General features: G+C 42.7%; 1 protein-coding gene across 2 annotated transcripts in view; it reads left to right on the plus strand.

Moving 5' to 3' along the window:
* Pde7b (phosphodiesterase 7B) overlaps positions 1-15,443 on the plus strand; it is a 309,660-nt gene that overhangs the window by 151,103 nt on the left and 143,114 nt on the right. Inside the window, exon 1 of one of the 2 annotated variants that reach the window (XM_036168953.1) lies at positions 13,752-14,255. The exons of the other annotated variant lie outside the window; for it this stretch is intronic. Within the exon in view, the coding sequence (XP_036024846.1) occupies positions 14,018-14,255 (238 nt within the window). The 5' untranslated portion in view covers positions 13,752-14,017. Of the gene's footprint in view, positions 1-13,751; positions 14,256-15,443 lie in introns of those variants that run through there. 2 annotated transcript variants of the gene reach the window in all.

The raw sequence follows: 15,443 nt of genomic DNA on the forward strand, positions 1-15,443 counted from the left end.
CCAGGATGGCCTTAGACTCTCTATGTAGCCAAGAATGGCCTTGACTTCCTGAGCCTCCTGCCTCTACACCCCAAATGCTAAAGGTATGGGTATCTGCCATCATCCTGGTTTAAGTGGTACTGGGGAATCAAACCCAGGACCTCATGAATGTTAGCCAAAGGCTGTACCAAATGAATTACATTCCCCAGCCCCGCCCTTCTTCCATCTATTTCCCCTTTTATCTTTGTCTGCCTTTTGTCCCAACTCCTCTGCATGTTACATCAAATCCCAAATCCCTGCTCCTCATTTTTCTTTGCGTTTGCCTGCTCTGTCTTTCTCCTTTCACACAGTTACCTTCCCACACCTGCTGCTGCCTAGGGCTAGAAAGGTCGGTCCTAGCTCCACAGAGAAGTGAGCAGTGGTCTAGAAGAGGTGATGACAACTAAAAATTATTGAAGGCTTGCTCTGGGCCTGGCTTTATGCTGCATACTTTCTGTGTGTGCCTTCATTGAAGACTCTTAATTAACTAAGAACTGAGCTTGGCCACTGCCCTGCTCTCCCGCCTTACGCTTGGTTTTGTTGCTGAAAACAGTCTTCAGAGGATTCATAGAAAAAGCCCCCAAGAAATGCCAACTTGAAAATAAAACTAGACAGAAGCAGAACATTGGACCAACAGGTTGGAAATAAGAAAGATGGAGCAACAAGCTACATCTAGAGAGAAGCCTTGAAGCAAGGTCTGATTTTTGCACGTTTGAACTCTTGGAGCAAAACGTGACTTTACCAACCATGCTAATGGGGGGAAAGTTCTAACCCTTCAATAATTTCAAGAAAACCAAACTATGGTTGAGGTCAAAAGGAGTACTTGATTTTGCAACACCAAGTATCCCTTCTGAGGTTTCTCAAAAATGCTGTGGCTGCCCCACACAGAACTCTCTCCGTACTTTTACCACAAACACAATAGCACTAATTCAGTGTACATGGTAATCTAGACCACTTTGGGGGTGCTCGGTGGCAGATCTCAGAGACTCGAATATGTGCCGTCCTCCAGTCTAAGAGCATGAAAACGAAACACACTTGAACCAAGACCTTTGAATATTCCGTATCACCTTTGAAAAGATGGTGCCAGATAAAAGTGACGGGAAATATAGATGTATATTTGACATGTTCATGTGTGTACATAAGTGACTGGCAGCACCATATGAAAGTAAAGCCAAAGACTGTAAGAGTCTGGAAACAGATGCCTGAACCACTGTTCCCCGATGCTTCTGTGCAGATGCTCCTACAGGACCAACATCAGCTGGGAGTCAGATCCGAATGGCCCACATGGACTGTGGTCCAAGCAAAGAATGACCCCAGGCATTTCCTTAACACTTGGAAACACTTAAGGCTCTTTTCTTTCAATTTCTGGTCAAGCTGTTTGGCAAGCAGACACAGCCGGCACTGTGAAATGGTCTGCGGCCTTATTCACTGTCTCCAAAGAGAAACTACCTGTTTCAATCTATCTCGGGTAGATCTGTAAACTCACTCCACCATTTCCATATCATCATTCTCTGGTTGTTCTGACCAAAGAATGACGGTCAGAAAGAGCAGAGTTACACTGCAGGTTGGGTTTTGTTTTTTACCTGAAAAATAAAATAAAATAAAATAAAATAAAATAAAATAAAACTGCCCTGAAAATCTCCTGTCAACAGACACAAGAGTTCCAGGACATAGCCATGGCAGTCAAGTGAGTTGTCATAAGGAATAAGGTCACCTTTGCCACTACCTTCAACAAGAAAGTGCTAGATACAACTCAGTGGTCAGTGGTTAAAGGGGCTTGCTATTGAGCCCAAGGACCTTAGTTTGATGTCCAAGTTTCATGAGGATGAAGGAGAGAACCAAATCCAGCAAGCTGTTCTCTGACTTCTAGTTCTCTGTACATGCACGTGCAAATATGCACACACACACACACACACACACACACACACACACACACACACAAAGTAATTTTAAAGTGAAAGTGCCGAAGAAAGGTAATTAAGCAATGCATGCCTGTAACCCCAGTGCCTGGGTAGTGGAGGTGAGAGGATCAGATAGTCACAAGGCCATCATCCTTGGCAAAATGGCAAGTCCCAAGCAAGACTGGTCCAAATGAGACCCTGTTCCAAGAAATATAAACAAGTCCTAATGTGGGACTTGGGAGGTTGGGGCAGAGGGATTATGAGATAGAGAAACATACAGTAAGACTCTGTCTCAAAAAACCAAAAAAAGACAATAATAGAAAGAAATCATTGAAGAAAATCTTCCTCCTCAACATGATCAGAGAGAAACGTGTTATACTTGGTTGACTCAAACATTTTTAAACATTAGATGAATGTCTGGACTCCCTTCAGTCATGAGATGGTTTCTTCAAGGAATCCTAACCCTTGCTGCCTCTCTTTCTCTGTCATGTAAGGACATATGAGAAAGGCACCATCCACAAGCCAGAGAGTACTCTCCCCGGAGCCAGGCCATTCTGGTGACTGATGCTGGACTTGGAAGCTGCTAGAATGTGAAAAATCAATTTCTGCTCTTTAGGCCATCCAGTCTGTGGTATTTTGGTATTGCAGTCCAAGACTGCCTATTGCATGATCTTATGGAAATAGTTCTATATTTCTAAATTCCCTTAAAGCTCTGATACCCTTGGCCTCCTCTCTTTGCTCTGTTTGACTCCTAAGAATTCTCCCTAAAAGTTCCTAAGAACTCTCTCTAAGCTACTAGTTTTCAAGGAACACAGTGTCAACTCACATGGCAAAGGAAATAAGAAGGTTCTCAAAGTCTTAAAATCACTAGAGTTCAGCTTTTAAAACCTCCATTAAATAAAAAAAAAAAATAGCAAACATAGAATTGACCATTTCTGCATTCCTATGCATATAATCATTTTTAAAATTTTAATACCAATTTCAAAGATTTTTTTTTTAGTTGTCAAGCTAGGGAGAAAATTGTAATGAAAAAAGTTGATCATAATCATCATTATCAGTAAAAACTGATTATGACACGTTTGTATGGCAGCACTATAGTTTCTTCTCTCTGCTAAATTTATTTTTAAAAAATAAGACTAGGAACTAGGGCTGGGATGTACCTCATTAGTAGAATGCTTGCCTATCATACACAGAGGCCCTGAGTTCAATCCCCTATACCACAAATTTCAGCATGATTGCATACACCTTTAGTCCTCACACTCTGGACATAATGGCAGGAAAACCAGAAGTTCAAGGTCATCTTTGACTACATAAGGCCACCCTAGACAGCAGTCAGATTTTTCTTTGGGCCACCAGCTCACAAATACTGACACAAAGACTTATTATTTATGAAAGCTCAGCCTATAGCTTAGACTTGTTCCTAACTAACTCATAACTTAAATTAACCCATATTTTTATTAATCTACATTCTACCATGTGGTTTTTACCTCTATCATACTCTGTGTGTCCTACTCTTTCCAAGTCTGGCTGGTTTCTCTGCTTCTCTTCCTCTCAGAGTCCTCTCTGTGCCTGAAAGTCCCACTTATACCTCCTGCCTAGCTATTGGCCATTCAGCTCTTTATTTGACCAACTACAGCACTATATCTTCACATGGTGTATAAATATCTCACAACACTAGACTACATGAGACAATTTCCTTAAGAAAGGAAGTCAGGACAGTACCTTTGTATGCTGAACACTGTAGCCTAGAGAAGATGCAATAATAATGCATGCTGAATGAATTAGTAAGTGAATGAATGAATGAGACATCATAAGGATCTCAAGTTGCACAGTATAAGCCAGTAACTCCTATGGACTAATTTGAAATTCAGGATAGGACATCAATGGCAAATGAAGTTATGCTTACAGATAAATGAAATGGAACAAATGTCACTCTTGGTTTAAATAGACAGGAGTCGATTTTGAGATTTCATAAAAAAAAATAAAATAAAATACAAGTTTTTTCTGGATTAGACACATGACCAAATCTTTCCTGATAATATCCTATTGCCATTGTAACAAATCATAACTTAGCTGCTTAAAATAATTCAGATGTATTTTTCTCATTGTTCTAGTGATCTGAGATCTAAAACAAACATACTCTATACTCTACCATGCCATTCTTGCGATTTCAAGAGTGAATTGATTGATTTTCTGGTCTTTTCTATCTTTTAGAGGTAGCCTGCATCCTTGGCTGTAAGCACTTTCCACCTGCAAGGCCACAATGACTGGGGGAGTCTTTCTACAGTGCATCTCTATGACTCTCTCTATCCTTGTCTTTTACATGGAAAGATCCCCATTACCACACAGGGCCTGTCCAGAGTTCAGGCTGTCCATTCTGTTTTAACACCAGTCTTTGTCTGGGCCTCCCTTTACCATATAACCTATCATGTCCACAGGTCTGGGAATTAGAATCTAGGCATCCTGAGAGTCCATTTTTCTGTCCTTCACACACAATATCAGAATGCCACTGGCATGTTTAGACAACAATAAAGTTTCCACAGAAATTTTGTGTATTTGAATGTAAGTTTGAGTGAGTCTATAAGACTAGGTGAGTAGGAGACTATTTTTGAAATCATTAAATGTCCCACAGAAGGATTTAGACAGTTTTGTAAGTAATGATTCTCTTTGTGTCAAATTAATGTGAATAGCTGTCATCACTGTTTATATGTCACAGTTTGAAAATGACATGATTATAAGGTGTGTCCAATCTATAATACATCAACTTGTAAAGACAAACAAGACTCAACAGAACTTTTTTAATGGCTACGGAAAGAGTCAAAGAATACAGTTTAGTAGTAACTCAGTCAGTTACTACTATAGTCTGCAATCCCTGCTCCCTGGCAGACTGAGGTAGGAGTACAGAGGCCAGCTTGGATAACATAGCAACATCCTGTCTTAAAATAAATTAGTAAATGAAATCAAATGAAAGCCTAAACTTCCAGGGCTGAAGCTGAGCCCTTGTGCTCTGGTTGAGACATGGAAACAGAAGAGCAATGAATGGGTCTATGAACATATGCACATCAAAGGCATTGTTAATGTCAAGTTCAAAGATCAGAAAATGAGGACTATGAGGCTGAACAGACCATAGGAAGGATGCAGGAAGAGGCTCACAGAAGGACAAAGAGCACTTGGATCTAGAAACCCAAAAAGGAAGGTAGACCAGTTAGCACCATATGCCAGAGACCAAAAGATCCTGATCATTTTGCAGTAAGGAGTAAAATATCACTAGAGTTTAGAAGGGAAGGTGGGGGTGGGGCATTAGCTAGAGTGACTTAGACAATCTCTTGCCATAGAGTGCTAGGCTTTCTCCTTTATGTATGGTGCTGTTAATTTTGTGGCAATAGCCACATCCTAAGCAAACAAAAGATTTGATGTGAATCCCTTCTCCTCACCCTACAGACTGGACTACTTTGGGCTATCCATTAAGTCCTTTTATTTTCACCTTCAGTTTTCAACTGACAGCGACCTCCAGAATCTTCTAAAGATAATAAGCATGATGTACATTTTCTGTAAATACAATATCTCTTGGCTTTCTCTTCCTTGTTTGTAGTCACTACAAACAGGTTTGGGTGACAGGAAATATAGGTGTTTGTTACCAGAGCAAAGCAGTCACGCTTAGGGAGAAAACACACACACACACACACACACACACACACACACACACACAAGAAAGACAACGGAAAATAATACAGCAAGCTGTGTTTGCAATTTCTGACAGATGATTTCATTTATTCTAAGCGTTCTTGTTTAGTTAACTATACAAATTTTTAATCATATAAATGTGGTGGTATTCTAGCCTCCTGCTCTTGATTAGGCTTGTCTTCCAGCTGATTTCACATGCCTCTGGCTTCTGGCACTGCATTCTCATAAATACTACATCTGGGGCTGCAGGAATTCCCAGCCATACCTGTTAAAAAGTGTAGCCTGTAGTCAAATTTTCTTTACTTATCTTTTGTGCTTTGTGTTGTGTTTTCCCAAGGCAAAATGAGAAACAGCAGTGCGGTACATTTCTCTGAGTCAGCAGCACCATTGGCCACTGGCTCTAATGCCACGAATGTCTGTTTTCTTTCTCTCTTTTTCCATCTTTATTTCTTTGTGGAATCATATGGTCACCATTCATTCATGCTTGGGATAGTACAGTGGGAAAGATCACCAGGCCTTATGCAGAGACCACTTTGTGTAAGTCTTTAATAACTCAAAGGAAAGGATCAGTTTCTGGTGAGAGTATGCCCAACAATGGAACTCAAAGACTCCGAGCCTTGCCTGTACGCTAACTACATCCAAACATAGGATGGGGTCTCCAAACATTCTTAAAGTAGTCTCTAGCCATTCTGAAAATTATGACAAGGTGCAAGAAAATGTTGAAATGAAAGAGGAATCAGAAAACTGACCTAAATTTTGTTGCACATTTGATGAGAACAGACTTTAAAAAAAAAAAACAGCATTTGGTTATAAAGTTGAAGATTGTCATGGGTGTCCATTGCAGTGGTTTATATTTAATAGCCAACTTTGTCTTTAGAGTCATTCCATAACAACAACAACATAATGAGTGAAGCAAAATTGAGAAGCCAAGCAGTGGTTTGATGCCATGAAAGTCTTTGGATACAGCCCTGGTTCTTATGTAGCCATTTCCAATCGCTTGTTTCCCTCAAGAGTCAAATCAGCCTGGTTTGGAAAGTCCTAAGAGCATGTACTTGTGAAATGGGAATTTTTCTGCACTGTCTTTTGTAAGTAACTAATACAAGACAGACAGAAAATGCTGTCACAGGGTTGTCCCCTAGCCTGATATATGATTACAGGCCACTGCCCCTATCATAGTTAAGAAAATTTTTAGAGATGCAGAGGCTCATATCCTTATATGGACCTTCCAGATGAGAATTTGCATGTCAGGACTGGAGAGATTTGGTGAGTAACAGCACTTGTTACATAAACATGAGGACCTGAGTTTGGGTCTCCATGCCCCACATAAAAGCCATGTGTGACCGTGTCCAGTCATAGAATCTCAGGATGGGGTAGATTGAAATAGGATGCTAAGGTTTGCTAGCCAGCCAGCCAGCTTTGCTAAAGATTCAGTAAGAACCTCTGTCTCTGAGTAGTGAAGGGGGGAGTGATGGAGCCAGACACCGCAAGTCCTTGTCTAATCTCCACACGTGTTCATAAGCACACACACACACACACACACACACACACACACACACACACACAAGCACATGCCCATCCCCACACATACACCCACTCACACATATATACTTGTATACACACATATGCACACACAGAGAATCTACATGTTGATGGATTCTTTGGTTATTCATGCACATATTAACATTTGAGGAGCGTTGCTCCTGAATATCACCCAGGAACCCCTTTTGGCATAGAAATCATGTGTGAATCATAAGAGAAAATAGATAAAACTGAGAAGAGCAGAGCAAAGAACTCTGGGAAGCAGTAGGTCAGTGCTCTACAAACACGACCTGGTTAAAATTCCCTTCTGAGGTGACTTTGAACTCTGCACACACACAGACGAAAATCAAGGGCAGAGATGGATCCTGTTAGAAGGCCTTTATTCCTTATCATTTCTTTTTCTTTTCTTGTGTTGTATGTACCACCAGTTTTTCCATATCTTATTAATTAGTGCCTTGTTTGTTTCCATCATTTTAAAAGGAAAACCCTTTGCCTTGCCATTTTCCAGAAGTTCTTTGAGGATAATATTCCCTTCACTCTCCTTGGGATCTTCTAAACCCAACCTAGTTCAGATCATGCATCTCACTTATTAAAAGAAGGAGAAGGAAAAGGAGGAAGAGGAGGAAGAAAAAGAGGAGGAGAAGGAGGAGGAGGTAGATATGTATTTTAAACTTTTGAAACATGATATCAGGCCTTGAGCATATACTTCCATTAAAAACACAAATTAAAAAGCCATTAAGAATAATTGAGATTCTAAACGTGTTTGAGGAATAAAGGCTCCCAACAAATGCAACATGAGAGTCTCCTAAGTTTTCTGGGGGAATGGGCCACTGGGAAGCCTGAAGACACCCTAAGCTGAACAACTCCTGAACATCAAACACACCTGTTAGTCACTGTAGATGAAATGGAGTTCCCCATGGAGAGGCCCTACACTGGAGAGACACTAAATAACCCACAATGATCATACAAGCTTCACCCTAGGCCTGGTTCATGGGTGTTACAGCACCAAAATGCACTTACAAAGAACAGTTAACTTAGTGAATCACTTCTGTCAACACACATTGTCCTTTGCTATCTGAGTCTATGAACACATCAATCATTGTCCATTCTTTCTGCAGACGCCCCTTACTATTTTCAATCCTTTATATTTCTCCTATGGCCATTCCCTAGTAATATCCTCTATTCTGTCTTTGATTTTTTTTGTTTTTGGACCTCTGCATTCTCATAAGAAGTATGAACTTCCAAAGGGACCTACTTTAAGGATAGATGAGTTGGGTTTTTAGCTTTCTGATAGATAATATAGTAAAAAAATATAGTCAAAATTTGAGCTTAGGCAAATTGTCAGCATGGTTTCTTTGTTGTTATTTTTATTGTTGCTTTGAAACAAGGTCTCACTGACCTCAAACTTGTGATCCCCCAGCCTCGGCTTCCCAAATGCTGAGATTACAGATGTGAATCACCACTCTCGGCCAAGTAAAATGCCTTAAACTTTTAAAATAATAATATTAAATTTTACAGCACATTTCCGTTTTTAAGTCACTCATTTTGAAACTGTTTAAATTCTTCAAAGATCACTGTGTAATGGCTAAGGTGTTTACTGCTCTCACACCCACTTACAGATAAGACATTAAATCTGAGGTCAAACTTAAGGGTAAGTACAGTCTGAAACTCAGTTCTTGTAAACCTGAGATAAGTGGTCCTGGGGTTACTTTACAGAGTTCATTGCTGTGCTCCTTGGTTTGGTGTGTGTGTGTGTGGGGGGGGTGTTGTTTGTTTTTATTATTTTTTAAATAGAAACTCAAATATAATTTTTGTTGTTGTTGTTGTTTTGAGACAGGGTTTCTCTGTGTAGCTTTGCACCTTTCCTGGAACTCACTCTGTAGACCAGGCTGGCCTCGAACTCACAGAGATCCACCTGCCTCTGCCTCCCGAGTGCTGGGATTAAAGGCGTGTGCCACCATCTCCCAGGACAAATATCTTCTCCCACCATTCATAGTATTTCACCAAACGTGAGACGTCTACAGTCATGGGAGGCCTGGGTCTCAGGACTGAGAGCTCTTCCTGGGAGGGATGCAGGGCCCCCGCAGCAGCCAGGAAGAGGCAGGGAAGGAATACACGCCTTCCTGCTGCTCTGACTTCAGCCCTTGCTCTAGCATAGGCTCATCTCCTGTTGCAAAAGTGTCAGCATTGGCCACATTACCTAAAAGCCGAGAGGGAGGCCTCACTTCTGCTAGAAACTTGGTATTCCTTTCTACCAGGGTCTTAGGAGCAGAGCCCAGGAGCTCCCAGTACCTGGGACCGGACCCAGGGGTAGCATAGGTTCCCGATTTTCACTGCACGAGTGCAGTCAGTAAATGACTGTGTAGAGGCCCCTGTTATGAAATCAAACTCCGAATCTGTCAGCTCAACCCTCTCCCTCGTCTTTCCTCATCTGGCCACACTGGCCTCCCTCCCTGTCCATGTGACAATGGAAATATGTGCTGCCTTGTATGGTTGGTCTGTAGACCAGCTCCTTTCCCTACTTACTGGCATTGTTCCTTAAGATTAGCTAAGGCCACAACTATTACATTTCTACTTCTTGAAGGACACTGTAAATTGTTTGAGCTTCTTCGACTTGGGCTATATTAAACAAAGTCAAAAGACCTGTGTCTCCTTCCTTGCTCATTCTGGATTGCGTAGGAACTACAATTGTGAAACCAGAGTGGGGGTAGGGGTCAGGAGCCGCTTACACATTCATATTTGAGCTGACTTGATGAAGAAAAAAGTATGGAATAAAGCAGACCCCCTCAAGCAGACGGGGATAGTAAATGAGGACCAATAAGGGCATAAATGACTTTCTTAGTCATCTCAGTGAGGATTTCACTAAAACAAAGTGTTGGGAGACTCTGCCAATAGACTAACTAGAAAAGAAAAGGCAGCAAATATGTTTCTGCATGGTGAAAAGATACTCTCCAGAATATTAGAAATGTTTAAATGGTTGATTGCCATTTTAAAATGGCATATAATAGATAAATATAATAATTTATAACAGAGCATCCACAGTCTCTGTAGTATTCTCACAACCCTCAGAACATGAATGGTTCTAACAGTTCAACTTCATTCAGGGACTGAAGCGATTATGCATCTTGTACATGTCACTGTATATTTACTATTGGGGTTATCGGGGTCTTTCCTTTATATAAGTTACAAACATACAGCCACATTTCTTTTTTGCTCGTCTATGTATGTGTGTACATGCACGTGTTTAGGTGTGTAGGTGCCTGTGGGTGTGGAGATCAGAGGTCCACATCAGGTGTCTTTCTCTATCCCTTTTCCTCCTTTTTTGGATTTTTTTTTTTTTTTTTTGAGACGGGCTTTCTCACTGAACCTGAAACTCATCTTAATGGCTAGACTGATAGGCCAGCAGCCTCAGAGATCTGCCTGCCTCTGCCACAGCACTGGGGTTTACAGATGCATGATGTTTCAGCCAGCTCTTCCAAGAGCAGTGGAGATCCATGCATCCTCATGTTGACCCCGCAAGTACTTTATCCCCTGAGCCAGTCTCCCCAGTCCTGAAGCAGGCTGGTCTGACTTTGACAGTTCACATCACACAAAAAGAGAACCCTGTTTTCCTTTTACTGGCATGGTAGACTAGCTCCCAACAAGTCTACATAGAAAGTTCCTATCTGTAGCACATTAATTCCTGATAGTAACATCTGTGGGAGTTCTCCAATAGATGAGGCTTTGCTTCACAAGTCTTGCAAGTACGGGACACCCCAGCTGTTTTCCCAAGCAGACTTCTGGCTTCCATTATATCCCAAGGTAAATGGTGTTCACTAAGCCAAAGAAATCACAGCTTGATAGGCATGCTCTTCTAAGGTAACAGTTTGAAAGACCGGAGACATCTCATCCTGAGACTAGTTACAAAATGTGACAAAAACCACCTTTCTGAGAAACAATGTTGCTGTAAGCTTTTGGTCCATAAGTGCATGCGGTTCATCCTGCTCTCCTGGGCTGCTGTTGAGCCAAAAATCTCCTGAGCCAAGCTCTCTCGCAAGATTTCCTGTACTTCCTGTCTCCGTGTGAGCCAGAAATACCCTGAGAACGACCTTTCTTGTGGTAATTCTTGCACTTCTGCTCTGGGATGAAGAAAATCCCATGTCAGAGGGAAAATTTTAAATTGTGAAAACATTTTTGACACACAGACATCCAAATGAAGTAGGTTCCCCTTTGGGGAGGAAAATTGGAAATGATGGTTGGTTGGCCTTAACTCATCTCGTATAGGAAATAGTCACATCCAATGATCTAACATTTTGTAACTTCTCTGGAGTATTTTTACAAGGAAATGTGCAGAATAGCCTAAAAGATGCTTTAGAAATGTATATTCTTGGCTTTAAAAAAAAATCCATCTTGAAGAAACAAGCAAGGAAGAGCTGTGTTTTTAATACACTAGCATCTGTGATATATCATATCATATATTTGTTTTCTTTGTTCTTAACCCCTTTGTTTCAAGGGTCAGGATATCCTGATGCTAAAGACTCTTGCAAAATAACCGAACAAAAATAAAAATAGTCAAACACTTAGGAACCCTTGAGTGGCTAAGTCAGGGAAGTTTGTGACTGAGGAGTGACTTTAAGACATTATTCAGGAAGTATGGTGTGGAGTGCAAAAGTCTAGATTTTAAATGGAACACTCCGCTTCCAGAGGTCCGCCATGCCCTCATCTAAGGGAGGGCTAAGATTGTCAAACTAGGTAGATGAGTCCAATTGCTATACAAATCCTTTTATCTCAACAGGGGGATTAAAGAAAGAAATCTTGCAGGTAAAGTGGATCACTGATTTTTTGCTCATTGGGTTGTATGAATATGTAGTTATTATAGAAAAACTGCAATAATTTAATAATGAAATCCTCAGAAAAGCACTGTCTCAAATATTTATTATACATATATATGCCTATGTACACACACACACACACACACACACACACACACACACACAGAGGGTTTTAGGCTTTTTTTCATCTACTAGGAAAGAAAGCAGGTTTACAGTATACTTTTTCATCTAGAAGAAGGGGTGGAGGGCGGAACCACGGAATTCATTATGAAAAGCCAGACTTAGTGGTCATAGTTTTAGAAGAATGACAAGATTACAGTGAGCGTTGCTGTTTTCAACTTCAAAAACAGGATGAAGTGGGAGCAGAGGGTTGAAACCAAAGCGCTCTGCAATGGTCTTCCTCCTCTTCCCCCAAACCTCCTCCAGCCCCCCTAAAGAAACATCAAATGATTGTGTGATCAACCAGCGGTAGGACTGTAGAGCAGGAGCGAAGCAGGCTTGTACATCAGCAAAATAAAGTGCCAAGCAAAACAAAAGCGTTTGCGACGCAGAGACACTGAGCTCCGAGGAGGACGGGATTGTTACAATGGCTTTAAAGAAAACAGGGGCTTTCTGTGTGGATGTGCGAGTTCAAATTGTTCCTACAAACCCAATTTGCCGGCAAAAATGCCAAGCATAATACCACCCCACTTTCGTTTATGTCCAAAGCCTTTCACATAAGCGACAGGGGGTATCTCTGTGGCAGCTTTGGCTCTGACTTCCAGGGTCAGCCCCTTCATCTCTGAGCCTCAGGAAGCAAGAGGCTTGGCCCACGGTTGTCCTGAATTCACCACTCCGGGGTGGGGACACAGTAGTCAGTGGCCCAGATATTGAGCCCACAGTGTGGTCTCTCTGAAAAGAATCATCCATACTTGCTTTTCCAGGCCATTCATGACCCCCTACCAACACCCTTTAAAATGATGACTACCCTTTGAAAATGGGTTTTTAACATCCTGAGCCACGTGTCCAGGCTAAACAGACGCCCTGTGCATATGCATAAGGACCTTGACACTTCCCTAATCCACTTTTTTCCAGTTAGCTTTGGAATGTGATTCAATGTTATTTCCTTCCAGCTGAAGGGCAGCTGAGGTTACAAAAGGATTTGACTAATAGACCAAAACCCAGTTAGTTTGCAGAGAACTTTGACAGCAAAGTGGGTGGGGTAGGGAAAGAGGAAGGTGAGTGTTTGAACTGTGGTCCTTAAGATCAAGCCACCCCCATCCCGTGCAGGCACAGTGGACAGACAGGGCAGGCCCCCCGACCAGGCCCTCCAGAGAGCAGCAGCTGCAGACGCGCTCTGGCAGAACTCAAGCTTCCCGTTTTGCTGAAAGCTCCGTGGGATTTGCAGAACCCGCGTCTAGGAAGCTTCTAGGCTTCCTGTGCCATAGGGGTTAACCCCTCACCTGGCACTTCTAGATAACTATCCTGTGAGGGCCCCCCGCCCCCTCAGAGAGTCATGCAAAGCGGAGCCCCAAGTCTTTGCCTGAAGTCTTGCGTGGCTCAGCCACTTGACAAACTTGACAAGCAGCAAAAAAGCTCATAGCAAACAAACGAAACCGGAGAAAGAAGGGAGATGAAGGCTGAAGCCTCCTGGATGGCTTTTTATTTCCCCCCTCCCGCTGTTGTTCCAGCTGTAGCCTGGGATTAATTAAGTGCTGTGAATTCAGTGCCTGAGAGAGAAGGGGGAAAATGCACTGCATCTCTAAGGAAGGAAGGAGTCCAGAGACGGTTTCCCAGCAGTGAGGAACCTTAGGGGGTGCATCGGTCTCGTCTCGTCGCCAGTGTTTTGTGCAGGGGGCTTGGGAAAGCCAGAGAGGCTGTGCCAGGCTGGAGAAGATTTGTCTTTCCAAGGCTGGAGAGGATTTCACGCGGGTTTGCCTGCAGCTGCCCGGGAAGAAATTCCCCTCTGGTGGCAGCAGCCGCCGCCGCCGCAGCAGCAGCAGCAACAGCAACAGCAGCAGCAGCGGTGGCAGTGGCGGTGGCGACGGCGGCAGCCCTACCTCCTCTTCTGGGGAACAGGGCAGAATGCCTGTACTAGAGCGGTACTTCCACTCGGCAGAACTAGGCAGGAGGTGGACGGCCCCAGAAGGTGTGCTGCCCTCCGCCCTAGGCAGCAGGCCGGGGTGCCAGCAGGGGCCGCTACCCTGGGACTTGCCAGAGATGATCAGGATGGTAAAGCTGGTTTGGAAGTCCAAAAGTGAGCTGCAGGCAACCAAGCCGAGAGGCATTCTGGAAAATGAAGATGCTTTCCACAGCTTCCCAGGTAAACGGACAGTGGGGTGCGGAAGGTAAACCTAGCCAGGTCTCATCGCCCTGGGTCCCCTTCTTGGGTCAAGGAAGGAAGGAAGGGCAAGTCGTGCGGACAGGGTTCAAGGGCTGACTTAACAAACGTTTGCTCTATTGGAAAAGCGTCTGAAAGTTGAGTGATGGATACGCTGAAGGAGTGTTAGAATGAAATCAACAAACCCAGAATAGGGGTCATCTTGCTGCAGGCGTGTCCGGGTCAAATCTTGAGTTTCAGCCCCAAGGGGAGAATGTGAAATTGGAGCTTCTTTCATGCCCATCCTATCCCTACCCCTACCATTTCTTGTCCATAGTTAGAAATGTCTCCAGCAGAGTGTTTGCCTCGAGATGCTTTCCGCACCTCTTCATGTAAAGTAAAAGTGTAGCCTCCAAAATTGAACTATGCAACTTATGTAGCGTGTGTGTATCATGATCCCAGAACTGAGAGGAGTAGTCTGCATGCTTTTTCAATCCTTGCAAGTTTTAATAAACTGCCCTGCCTCGGTTTCCTCTTTGGCGAATGATAAATACCCCTACAGAGATGAAGAAAACTCAGGTCATCTACCAAGTGTGGAGATGATGAGTCAGAAATGCCTTTATTCATGTCATAAGAATGTGCTGTTTGGGATGGGACAGTCCGTTGGACCTTTGCTGTGCTTCTAATGGGGTGTGTGTGTGTGTGTGTGTGTGTGTGTGTGTGTGTGTGTCAGGGGTAGAGGGGCTACAAAGATGCCTTTGGGACTCTGTAAACTACAAATACCATAACTGATGGCTCGGTGCTCCCTTCCTCTGGGGGATCTGTTGGTGAGTGCTTGGAAAGCAGTGTGTTCACTTGAGTAGAAAGCATATGAGTGTGCTTATGCCTTTTAAGTTCTGGCCATCCCCATGCAGTGGAATCCTGACATGCCATCAGCGATGAGAGATGGGGGCAGATAAAAAAGATAGACCAAAACTCATCTTCCTTTTGCTCATGGGAATGGGCTGAGAGTAAAAACTCCCTTCATTTTTGTTTTAAATAACTTATGGCAGAAAGGTTTGTTGTTTGTTTGTTGTTTTTTACACTAATTTGCCTAATAATTTATAAAGAATATTATTAGAAAGTAATGCTGGGGGAGTGTCTGAAAACAAAACCCAATGTTGTTCTTTAGTAAACAATGACTACTTGAGC

This window comes from Onychomys torridus, chromosome 19 (assembly GCF_903995425.1).
Source record: "Onychomys torridus chromosome 19, mOncTor1.1, whole genome shotgun sequence".
Classification (NCBI taxonomy): domain Eukaryota; kingdom Metazoa; phylum Chordata; class Mammalia; order Rodentia; family Cricetidae; genus Onychomys; species Onychomys torridus.